General features: G+C 37.6%; 1 protein-coding gene across 19 annotated transcripts in view; it reads left to right on the top strand.

Annotated features, from left to right (window-relative positions):
- ADGRL2 (adhesion G protein-coupled receptor L2) overlaps positions 1 to 12,949 on the top strand; it is a 579,402-nt gene that overhangs the window by 465,295 nt on the left and 101,158 nt on the right. For all 19 annotated transcript variants that reach the window (XM_029618001.1, XM_029618004.1, XM_029618002.1 and 16 more), the window contains one exon: positions 9,546 to 9,655. In XM_029618001.1, coding sequence (XP_029473861.1) covers positions 9,546 to 9,655 — 110 coding nt within the window. The remainder of the gene's footprint in view (positions 1 to 9,545; positions 9,656 to 12,949) is intronic.

Below are 12,949 nucleotides of genomic sequence, written 5' to 3'. Positions count from 1 at the left end.
CCTTCCATTTCCATCCAAGCAATTCGTCACATTCTACTGCATATAAATAAAGCATCAGATTTTAGGATTAGAGAAAGCAATTGCAAAGGTTTTACTTAAGGTTTTGAAAATTGTTTTCCACTGACAGTGCCTTCCCTTTTCCATTCTGCCCCATACTATAGTTGCTTTTAAAGGGTAGGTTTACCTGAAATAAGCATGTCATGGATAATTTTGGAGCTTGTTAAAAATGTTCAACAAAGGATGTGCAGCCTAGTGTTTGGAGCAGCAGGCGGAGACCCAAGGAAGCCAAGGTTCAAATCCCACTGTTACTGTTTGTGACCTTGGGGCAAGACACTTCACCCTCTGTTACCTCAGGTACAAACTTTAATGTCTGGTTTACTAAGGCTTTTCACCCATTCTATGTCTATGGAGCAAATGTTTAGTAAATGATCCCCTTAGATTGTAAGCCCTCTGAGGACAGAGGAAATACCTGTGCCTGAATGTAATCTGCTTTGAAGTGTCATGAAAGGTGGAATATAAATTAAAAAAAAAAAACAAAAAACCATGAAAATAAGTTTCAAATGTAAAAGAAAATACAGCCCTATGATACCCATAACCCTAACAATGTGCTAAATACGTAATAAAGAAAAGTTGTTTTAATCACCAATTCCTTAGACTAGAGTCAGAACATTAGAACATCTTTCGGGACACTGACTTTTAGGGGGGGACATAAAAAGGAAGAAGTAGCCCCAATACTTAGCACCTCATCTTTCCTAGATGGGAATTCCTACTTGTGGGTCTGTGTAGAGTGAGCAACAGCAGGAAACATTGCAAAATGAAGTATAGAAATATTTTGTCTGCTTGAAGATAACCTTTCAGAATATAGAGAATTGCCCAATGAGATCAAATTTCAAAGTCCACTTCACTTGTAAAAAAACAGCAGCTTCTGTACGCATTAGGCTGCACAAGTTTCTCTTTATATGTGAAGATCAGCCTTTGTGAGTATTGTTGACTGCACATATAGTAAAATTGCATCGGTAAATTATGCTGTTAAATGTATTCATATTCAAAGCTAACTGCGAAACATTCATGCAAAGCAACTCATTAACTGTGTTCACAGCTCTAAAATAGGTGTGAAAAAAGTCTTTGCAGGCCAGTTTTTGCAAGAGAAGAGGTGCAGTTACCTTTTCGCGAAGCTGTCCATGGGAGAACTCCTGGCCTCATTCATATCCACCCAAAGCTGTTGGTGGAGATGGATACACATTTAAAAAAAAAAAAAAAAAGATAAAGCTTAAGTGGATGATAGGCTACAGCATGCCAGATTTCACACAGAATTAGTGATTGTGCATATGTAAGTTTTTTTTCTTCTGAGACTCATATAATAAATATCATCTGTTTGATCTTTATCAGATATAAATACTATTTTGGCCACTTATATATCTTTAATAGGGACTAATGGAGGAAAATCTTAAGATAAATTAGACTGTGGAAAGTATAACTAGTTTTATCAGAAATGGCTAATTGAGAGGTAATATCTGCCATCTTTTCCCCAAACCCTTTCCTAATGCATCAGTCAGAAATATAAAATCTTGCAACAGTTGACGGTTCAGCCTCCTCGGGTATTTTAAGTTCTTCAATTACCATAAGTAACGACAGAGTAACAGTTGTGAGGGTTCAGCCTCCTCGGATATTTTAAGTACTTCAATTAAGTAACGGCAGAGTAAATCAGGTGGTACCATGCAGTCCAATTTAAGAAGATCAGTGATTCTCAAATTCTTATTTTTGACCCGATTGGTGTCTTTTTTTTTTTTTTTTCTTTCAGAGTCACAAATCCTTTGCAGACGAGAAATTTTTCCTCCTTCGTTACCAGTCTTTTCACAGAACGTTTATTTTGCTCCCAACAATTCAGCTCTAATGGTAGAGAGATTCTTCTTTCATCCCAGCCAAAACTGGTATCTTCTACCTGTGTAATAACCTACTATTGGGTCTTACAATTAATTTCCTTTGGTGGGGTTTGTCTTTTCTTCTCCATCCCTGTCAATGATCTATCCATGCATAAAGGTAGTAAATCATAGAGAACAGAAGCAAGGGAAATTTTATCATTCCTCACTGCCAAATCCAGAGACCCCAGCTCCAGTTCTGAGATGAGCTATGGGAGCTTCCAGAGTGCCTTCAAAGAATCAAAAGTTTGGACGGCCATGTGCCTCTGCTGATGTCTGTGTTCTCACAACCGAAATTTCCGTGGCTACCTACTTTCCTTGCTGCTGAATAGCTGCCATTGATGACTGATAAGGGGTTTAAACGAGTAGTCCCCCACAGTAGTGTCTAGGATCCATCTCATTAAGAGAAAGTGGCATTCTACTACTGGCAGATACATTGGGATCCAATGCAGAGGTGAAGCTAGTGTGGAAGACCCTGGAAAATCCTTGCTGCCTCCTCTATAGACGACAAAACCACTGTAGAAAATGCTGATTCATAAGTGGTTTCATGCTCTCTTGTTTTAATGCATGAAAGTGAAAAGAAGCAAGTAAATTAATTTTAAAGAGTGACATAGGAAAAGAAATGCAGTGTGTCTATGCCAGGGTTGAGCAAACTTGAGCCGCAGCCTCCCTTCCATTCATGTAATTGGTTGGAGTTTCCAAGATGAGTTTTCATATATATGAAGTGAATGTTCAATGTAGTTATTCATGTAAAAGAAGCATATATCATAGCAATTTTCAAAAGTTAATTTACATGTGTAAAGCCTTTTGAGTATATTTATATGAAACATGGATGTAAAGGGTAACCACCAGGCAGGCACAGTACCAGCCAATGGCTCCAAAGCTCTTGTTTTATTTCTCTTCAAGTTGCTGAAAGAGGTAAGCTCACACATATGCACTTGGGCTTAGAGAACCAGACACCCCACACCCAGACAGAGGCAGAGAAAAATATATCTCATACCTAGATACCCTTCACCTAGACCGACAGAGAGAAAAAGACACCCAGACAGACACAGAGACCCAGATACCCCTCACCCTACACACAGACGGAAAACCACAGACAGACGCATAGGCCACAGCACTCCAGATACACATACCCAGGCACCTAGGCCACACACCACCATGGTAAGGATTTTTCTCTCTGTTTATGTATTTTTCTTTATTTCCTCGTGTTTTGATTTGCTTTTTTAAATCTATTTATTTGAAATTCTTAGAAATTGCAAATTACAAATAAAATTGAACTAAGCGGTGTACAGTTAAACATAGATTAAAAGCAATGACAGTAACATCAATACAGACATGTAAAACATATTAAATAGTCGTGAAATCTTCATTAAATAAAACTGCTCTTGGCTGTTTATGAAAACATTTAATATCTGGGATCAGTCTCAAACATCTAGAAATAGAATTCTATAGCTGAATACCAATATCATTTTTTTTAACACATTATGCCTTTATTCTTCCTTTCCTACTCCCTCCTTCTCTCTGGCCTGTTTGCCCATTCCCTTCCCCTACCTCACCACTTCTTTTCCCACATGCGACCAGCAGCTGTGACCTCTCTCCTTGGGTTAGGGACCTGGCGGTAGGAGCAGCAGGGAATTCCTCTCGGGCCGAGGAATGCCATCTCTTCCTGGGTTGTGGAACACCGCAGTGGCTCCTTCCGTACCCAGCTCCACTTTTCTGATCAACGGGCCTGCCACAGCAGAAGAAGCTCCTCTCCCTAGTCCATGGAAAGACGCATGGCTAAGCCATGGCATGCCTACAATGGTGTCACTATATTCTGGCAGCTCCCTCCCGAGCTTTCAACGCCTCCATGGCACTGAGACTCAACAGTGTAGCCATTTTTGGGTTTTTTGTTTTTTTTCTCTGATTGTGCAGCTAATGTGCCCCGCCCCCGCTCTTTCCAGGATTGCTCATGTCTCCCAATTTGCTCACCCTTGGTCTATACAATCAGCACCAGCTTGTCAGTTTCTCCAATATAAATATTAACATTTTGGTGATTGTACTTTTTTCTTTTAACAATTATCTTTGTGTGCATATATCAACTTGCATAAGCTTTTTTTTTGATCTTTTTGTGCTTGAAATATATTTAGAAAATGTAAAATATGTTGGTTTAATTTAACTGCTTGCTCTATCAAAATTCTGCCAGAAAAGAAAAATTATTTTATAATTCACATTAACATAGGGCACAACTTGTTTTTATTTGATTGTTTTAATGTATTTGTATTACTTCCTTCCCTATGGCACTCTGGAGATATTTTTATTTTAGGTTTTATACATTTTGGAGGTGAATTTTCAAATAGTTTAGGGTATATGTTCTTAACCCAATCTTCAGGGGAGACAAAGCCAGTTAGGTTTTCAGTATATCCACAATGAATATATGTGAAACAGATTTGCATGCACTTCCTTTATTTTGTGCAAATCTATCTAACGCATACTCATTGTGGATATCCTAAAACACCTGACTGGGTTAGGATGCCTAGTTTGGCTGACTAAATTAAGCTAATTTTCAGCTAAACTTAGATCAACTAGATTTAGGAGGGTCATACTTTGCTAAGCTAGTGCTGAAAATCAGGGCTATCTGGCCTAAGTCCTAACCCATTTAAAAATAAATAAATAAATAACAGAGTCCCTTAGACATTTTTCTGATTCCTTCTCCCTCTTGCACATATAAAGAAACCACCCTCAGTTCTCCTCCCACCTTCAGTCTGGATCTTAAGAAAGTCTCCCAACAACTCAGTGCACAACCTCCAGCCAACAAAAAAATGTCTAATGTTGATATTGGGTGCTGGGCTGGTAGGAGGTAAGAATTTGCACCCCTACTGACTCAGCATTTGGGAGTTTCTAGCTGGTAAGGTAGAGGTCTATCGGGGAGACTTTTCTTCAATATCTGGAGGAAGAAGGGGTGGGGCTTCGTTGGTTTTTAGGGAGGGGGGAAAATGCAGAACTGGAGAGGGAGTCTTTCATTGGCTTTCAGAGGAAAGGAGAGAGCAGTGAAAATCAGGATCTAAGAGAATGGGGTTTATAGCTTCAGGGGGAATGGGAAGTATGCACAGGGGCTGAAAATGTAACTAAATCCAGCTGCCAGACTTTGGCTGATGATTTAGGTTTTGCTTTTATCTTGCTCAGTCTTAGCTGGCTAAACTTAGCCGGTTACCTCCGAATATCATTGCTAGGTAGCTAAGTCTTTCCTTGCTCCAGCCTGCATCCAGGCCCTCCCAGTTTTGGGCTGGCTAAAGTTAGCCATCTAGAGCATCCAGACTTTAGCTTCTCAGCAGGGAGGGGGGAGGAATTTTCTTCAGCTCTATCCAGTTCAGCCAGCCTGATATGCTTTTCATTGCCACCATTTTTTAAACATTTTTTATTGTAGGGTGTTTTGCAAAAACAATGTGCCAAGTGTAAATATATTGCATTGTAGAAAAAGTGCACAAAGCATTAAATGTCACAATTTGTTTTAGGCATAAATTTTGGTGCAAGGCAAATACATATGTGAATAGCCCTGCAAAAGCTTTTTATCCAGCCCTGATTCTGATTCAATATTAACCAGTCATCACCACCTCTCTGTTTACCCAGATGTAATTGGATGATGATATAGCAATTTGTCCAGCATTACATGAACCGTACCATGAGGGATTTGAATGTTTTTGTCCCATAATTCTCTTTTTATGTTCTTATCTGGAGAGCCTTCCTCCTCCAGAGGATACGTCAAAAAGAGCAACAATCAAGAATAAAGATGACAAACAAAAAAAAAAATAGCAATTGGTGTATGATCAAAATGCTGACAAATGGTCTTGGATACAGGTTCGTGCATCCCTGCACGTTATTCATTGTCCTTAGGTACATGAAGAATGTAACGTGGACCTGATGCCAGCATCAGACTTCTAGTACGGTTTTGGTCTTCTGTTCTTACTATACGACAGAGCGAGTGTTTCGTTTTAGTGCTAGAGTACTTGTTCAGGTCTGTAGATTTAGCATTTTTAATCTTCCTTGGAACTGTGCTGAATAATAGCCCCTGGCTGGAGATAATGAAATTTTCCTAATTTATATTTTCAAGCAGAAGCCTCAATTGAAAATGGCATCCCATGGCCTGGAGACATAGCTCTAGTGCAAGTTTCAGGGGAGTTATAGTAATAATGTAGTGCAAGCTTTGACAGGGAATGATCGGACAGTGAAGAAGTAATTTAAGGAAGAAAAGAGAATGTACCAAAGCTTTATTGTAGCATATCTAATGATCTACTGAAGATTCCCAATGGGTTTTGGAGCATGACAGGAGAAACTAATGTTATCTTGCCAAAACAGAAGCCCTTGCTTAATCAGCAGAACAAGACTATTGATTAAAACACCTCGTACAATAGATTACATGGAATCTCATCTCCATACTTTTGCAGTTGGTAAAGTATAATAATGAGCATCAGATAATCAAAGGAAAAGTGAAAGCAATTTGTTGAGCATTGTACTAGTCAAGATTAGTTGCAATGAAAACAAATTAGCATGGAAAACTATTGCTGTTTATAAAGCTTTTTGTGGCTGAAATTACTAGAATCCCACATAAAACTGATAGTTTCCATTTATATTAGGTCTTATAAATGTTTCATTTTCTGGCATTTTTTTTTAAATTATTTTTGATTATCTGGTTACCTGCTCTCCAGAGGTAGTTTCTAGTTGCTAAATCTGTTTTTTGTGGATCCTGAACCATTTCTGGTTTTCAGAGTAGGAAAAAGAGGCTGACTAACCTGCTTCGTAGACCATGTGCATGAGTATCTATCTCTCTTCAGTGTTCATTGTGGATATACTTAAAACCAGACCTATTGATGGTTCTGGGGGGATGGATTTGAAAACCTCTTATCTGCTTAATATAAGCTGAAAAGGGATTGTGTAATGCACTTTGGTTATGAATTCAAGTTGTACTTTCAGTTCTAGTTACTAGAATTCTGATATTTTTGTTTTATAAAACTATGCCATTAGCAGTCATCTCCCATCCCCCCCCTACTATATATACATCAGGAGTCACTTATAAGTAAGGTTTAGTTGCTTGTAATTGACAAAATCATTGTACTTAAATTTTGTATATTTGGTCTGTATCCCAACATTGCTGTTCAATGTTTGTTTTATTTTGGCTGGGAATTTCAGTGTTAGAACAAAAAAAAGAAATCTGTGGAAAAAATATTTTTCTACTGCTTTTTCTCCTGTGTTATATCAATCAAGTTTCCATTGACTTTTATTGTTATACCATTGAAATTCCTGGGTAAAATAAAAACCAAAAAAGAAGGTCCCTGCTTATAAACCATGCTCACATTTTGTTTATTTTATTTTATTTTTTAACTTTTTTTGGCTTGGTAGTATCCTCTTGCTCATTGACAGCTGCCAGCTAAATTGGAGCTGGCCTTTAGGCATCTAACTCCAATCCTTAAAGACCAAAAATCCAATCTGTTTTCAGGATATCCCAAATGAATATGTGTGAAAGATTTGCATGAAGCTGAGACAGTATGCAAGCAAATTTCTCATGCATATTCATTATTTATTTATTTGATTTATATTCCACTATTTGGCACTTCAAAACAGATTACATTCAGGTACTGTAGGTATTTGCTATCCCTACAGAGCTTACAGTCTGAGAGAGAGATTCATCAAGCCGTGTTAGGGCTATAACCCACACCAAACACTGTATATCGCATGATACAGGCCTATAGTAGCAAAAGCATGCAATATTCACAATATTTTAAATAAATTTAGGCTGATTCCCTCCCCTAGTCCAATAAGCTGTTTTACATGGCATTTGCATGCATGAATTTTGCAAATCCACGCAAAGCAGTTCATAAGTAATCCTATATAAATAAAACAATGTGGCCGACTTAGAAATTTGCCAGCCACATTATTTTATCTACACCTTTCACAAAAAACAATAGGGATATCCTAAAAACCTGGCTGTTATGTGACCCTTGGTGACTGGAATTGAACACTTCTGGAGATAATGAGCCTTCATTCACAAATACCTGGGGATATTTCTTCTGTTTATGTCCCCCTCCCCACTCAGCCCAGCCATCATAGTGATTGTCTTTAGACAGGTGCCACAGACCATGGCTCCTTCCAGAACCTGGCTAATATGGACCCTAGGTCTGGCTTCTAGGTGTCACGGTTGAGCAGTGGCTGAGACACTCCCCAACACCCCTCCATGCTGAAACATCCACAGCCCTGACTTGCCCAGGGAGCATCAACCAAGTGAGAGAGTCAAACACGACTGTGCACATTGCCACTGAGCCAATTTTATATTTGTGAAAGATTCCACATTGATGTCTTCGGCTTTCTCGGACTTTCCACACTACCTGGTAATTGAAGCACAATCCATCTCTTCTGGAACAATTGGTACAGACAAGAATGGATCCTTTTCTGTTCATTTTGTAGCCTCTGCCGACATGTTAGTTTATATCTGTTCTGATGGGTAGTGGTTTTAATAATGTTGCTTACAAATAAGAACAGCTTATTGTTTGTAATATCTAACATTCTTTGACGAAATACTGTTGTATGTTGAGAATCTGATTTGTTCTCTAGAACCTTGTTTTAAAGTCTCCATTTTTTAAGGCATATTTCAAATTCATGAAATTAATAGGTGTCAGTAGTTTATCTATCCATAGCTATATTTGCACTGCTTTCTGCTTAAGTCAGTTTGCATCATTTTTTCTAAGATGAGCTGCTATGGAAATGGGAAGCTAAAATGAAACCATTCAAGTTCATAAAATATATCTAAATTAATTTACCTTTATATATTTTGTATATATAGAGAGAGCGTGGTCCTTTTAAGTCTCACTGCTGCTCATTAGTGTTAGCTTCTCCTCAACCAAGGACCCTACCCACACCATATAATATACTATTTGAGTTTATTTGAAGGACCAATTAGAATGTTGAAACACAACACTGTGAAGCATACCTACTTTGTGTTATGCCCCCAAACACTGTAAGGCAGTGGCATACCTAGTGAACATGTATCCTTGCAACCTGGTGGACTTGGAAGCAAATCTCCTTCATTTCCCATCAGCACTAGTCCATATGACCAGCAGAGGTTGCTGTGGATGTGGCAGCCATCTTTACTTCCTCTCTAGGAAGGAACTAGTCTCCTCTATGGCATACCTAATCCCTTGCTCACTCTGTTGGACAGTGTCTATCTTTATGTACTCTTTTTTTTTTTTACTTGCAGTATGTGTATGTGTGTGTGAACTGAATAATACTGCCTGATAAACGCAATGTATTTCTATGAAGACCAAGCAAGGTGTTAATTCTAGGAATATCTCTAAATCTCGGGAAATCTTCCTGGTCTGCCTTCAATAAAATTAATCCAACTAGATCCATTTCTACCAGTGCATGTATTTTATACTTAAAATAATACACCAGTCTTCGGCAATGTAGGTTTTGCACTAAATATCTTGGCACAGCTTTATTTATGGGAGTTGACTGGTCTAATGTTAACTGTTTTGTTATTGATTGGCTTGCCAGTGCGAAAAGTCAGCACTATATTATAGTAGTTGATATAAACTTGCACATAAAAATTCAGTCTTAAATTAATTAGCTGTTCTTTTCCCCTTTTTAATGTAGATGCAACAATCGAACCCAATGTGTTGTGGTTACAGGGTCAGATGTGTTTCCTGACCCTTGTCCAGGAACATACAAATATCTTGAAGTTCAATATGAATGTGTTCCCTACAGTAAGTATATTCATTTCTATTGCCATTCACAATTAATATCAAAACAAAATGTGCAAGAAACATATGTTTATAGCCTACAGAATTGTTAAGCATGCAGATCACATACAGACTAGACCCTCCAATTATATTCACCAAGTGTGGGAAAAAAGCCATCGTGTAATGCTGGCCAAGTGTCTGTCTGTGTTCTTAAGTGTTTGGCTTTTAAGGCTAGTGTTTTTCCAGAAAACAAATCTGAATTGGCTATTCAGTATGTTGGATAGAAATTTGTGCTTTTGCCCAATTTCAATTGCTGACAAATTGGTTTGGCTCACAGTTTTCTAAAGAAAGAATTGACTTTAATTTTAATCATGAGTTGCTTAAAAGGCTACCTGCTGTTGGGATTGATTTGGGAACGTACATTCTCTTGAAATCTGGTCTTCATTGGTGACTGCAATTAGATCACTGTGCACCTATTCTTCTACCTCTTTTAATCAAATAGTTTTTAGTTTACTTAGGTAATTTTCAAAAAGATTTATGCACTTAAAACTGGGTTTTACATGTGTAAAAGCACTTTACACATGTAAGTGGGCTTTTGCAAATTGCTACAGTATATGCTATTGAAGTGTCAATAGGTTTTAAATGCTAAGTGCAATTTAAAAAAGTGAATTTTAAAAATCCGGCTTGCACCAAAATCAGGAGATGCGCGTGCATGTAGGGCTTACACACGCCCACCGTGTTATAAGTCACCTACATGCTTGCATATCTCCCGCTGCGTGCACATCTCACTCAATTAAAAAGGGGCATGGGGTGGTCAGAGCATGGGTGTTCCGGGCGGGGCCAAGAGATATGCATGCAAATACTTAAGCGCCTGGGTGCACACCCAGATCCAGTGCCAAATCACTTTACTTTTGCTACGGAGGATGTGTAAGAATATATATATATATATATATATATATATATATATATATATAGCCAGTCAAGAGCCGTTTAAAGGGTCTGGAATAACTGGGGGGAATGCAGACTATTAAGGCAGGGGGTTTGGAGGAGTTAGCTCTACCCTGTGTGAGCTGGTGAAACTGGTCTTGTGCGCCGGTTATAAAATTCCTTGACTTATGCTTCAAAACCCGATTTGTGTGATTGGGCACACCAACTTGCAAAATTAGGGGCACACATACAATCACCAAGGCTACTTTAAAATGTACGCGCATATGTCCACATACGTTATAAAATTGTCACATCCCTTGGTGCAATATCAATGAGCATACATCAATTTGCACCTGCGCGCTCCTTTCAAAGTTACCGTCAAGGACAGTACCTTTTAAATAGGTGCACATGTGTGCATGTTTGACCCGCGCCCAAGGTCGCAGTCATTTTATAACATACACACACAGGAGCACAAGTTATAAAATAGCCTGAACACATGCACGTGAGCAAGCAATTTTAAGTGGAAGTGCATCTATGTGCGCAAATGCCGCTTCTACCACGTAAGTGGGGGGATTTTAATACACGTGCGCATAAGTATTTCCATGCTAATTTGAAATTGAAATCCAGGAACACCCCTGCCCAAACCAACCCACGTACCGCCCTTTTTTGAAAGTTTTCATTTCTGCACACAGCAGGAGATATGCGCGTACTCGGGCAGCTTTTAAAATCCACTCTGTGCACGCCTGCCTGACATTCACGTTTCTCCCGGTTTTGGCATATGTTAGGCTTTTAAAATTCATCTTTAAGTGCGTAAATGAACTTTTGAAAATTGGTATGGTAGTATGTTATATTTCCACCAGTAACGCCTTTGAAAATTACCTGCTTAAAGTTGAAGCAGATTTATTTTTAAATAGTATCAAGATTATTCTGCTCTTTTTTTTTTTTTTTTTTTTAAATTAAAGAAAAGCCTTTTTATAACTCTTAACATTACCACAGTTTTCAGTAAGGGTTATTTATATATTTTATTTAGCCATTTTATATACCGTCATTCCAAGAGAAGATCACAACGGTTTACATCATGACATAAGTATTAAAGGAACCAAATACATTCACTTGAAATGTTCATATTTCATACAATTTAAGAATAAGACACACATTTAGGTGAGAGTTTCTGGCTATATTTATCATACTAACAATATGAAACAGAGGTTATTCATCTATACTAGCTCCCCAAAATCTTAAGTGTTAATATAACATTAGCTAAAACAGTTTATTTGCTAAATCTACTCATGAAAAATTTAAAAGAATAAAAAACTTTTGTCATAATGGGCTGTCTTGATTATTCCTTTCTCTACACTTACAAATGCAGACTTTCAAAGTTCAGAAGACATTCTTTGAGACACTGAGGACTTTTAGTACATCAGCTTATCTTTAGAAAATGTAAAAGACCAAGAATCTAACATACCTATTAATTTCTATAGTACCATTCTGATATCATGAAATGGATATTTGTTCTTTGTTTCCTTTGTTAAACTATGAATCTGAGTACTAATGGCACATAATATGGGTAAAGTGTAATGTACAGTTAAAAAAAATTCTTTTTTATGGTCTCTCCTGAACATACTGCTATTATATCCAAGCTGGCATTTTTTAAATACTTTCAACAAATATATTATCCTATCAAGTTTAGTCTGACTGCTGAGTGACTAAGACTTCATGGTTTTGATATCACACTTGGTGTTTTTTATATGCATTAACCATGCTCGTGAGCATTGCATTATTTTTACTTCCTGCCTGACTCCTACAATTTAAATGTGTAGGACATCTTGGTAACATTTTCGGAAAATGGCAAAATCACCTAATTAAACTGGCCAGCATGTATACTGAACATCCACATAGATGACTTGCTTAGTTATTTACATTTGCAACACTAAGCAAAATTTTCCTTATGATATTTAAATATTACTATATGCCATAATCACATCTTTTTATACTACTAATAAGACACTCAAAACATAGCATGAACAAGGAAACTGCACATAAAACTTGCAATGAGAAAGGACTTGTCTATTATATGATGTCCTTCATATGGTGCCGCTAATTGCTTATGGCTTTTTCGTATGATAAGCCCTGAGAAAGCGCCAGGGCTGTATAATCATGAGGTCACTTGAAAAACCAGCGTTCATGGATACTTATTATTTAGGTGTTTTGTATACCGTCATTCGGTTTCACCATCATAACAGTTTACATACATCGGTTTACATAGATATGTGACTACTTATAGTATCAACATTATAGAGAAGTTATTTGTAGAAAAGTTATTTACAACATTTAAATCTAAATGTTCATAATAGTTCATTTTGATAACGGCTTATTACATATACCGAAATC

Source organism: Rhinatrema bivittatum, chromosome 10 (assembly GCF_901001135.1).
Source record: "Rhinatrema bivittatum chromosome 10, aRhiBiv1.1, whole genome shotgun sequence".
NCBI lineage: Eukaryota > Metazoa > Chordata > Amphibia > Gymnophiona > Rhinatrematidae > Rhinatrema > Rhinatrema bivittatum.
Note: the sequence above shows the minus strand (reverse complement) of the source record. Positions and strands in the feature narration are given on the sequence as shown.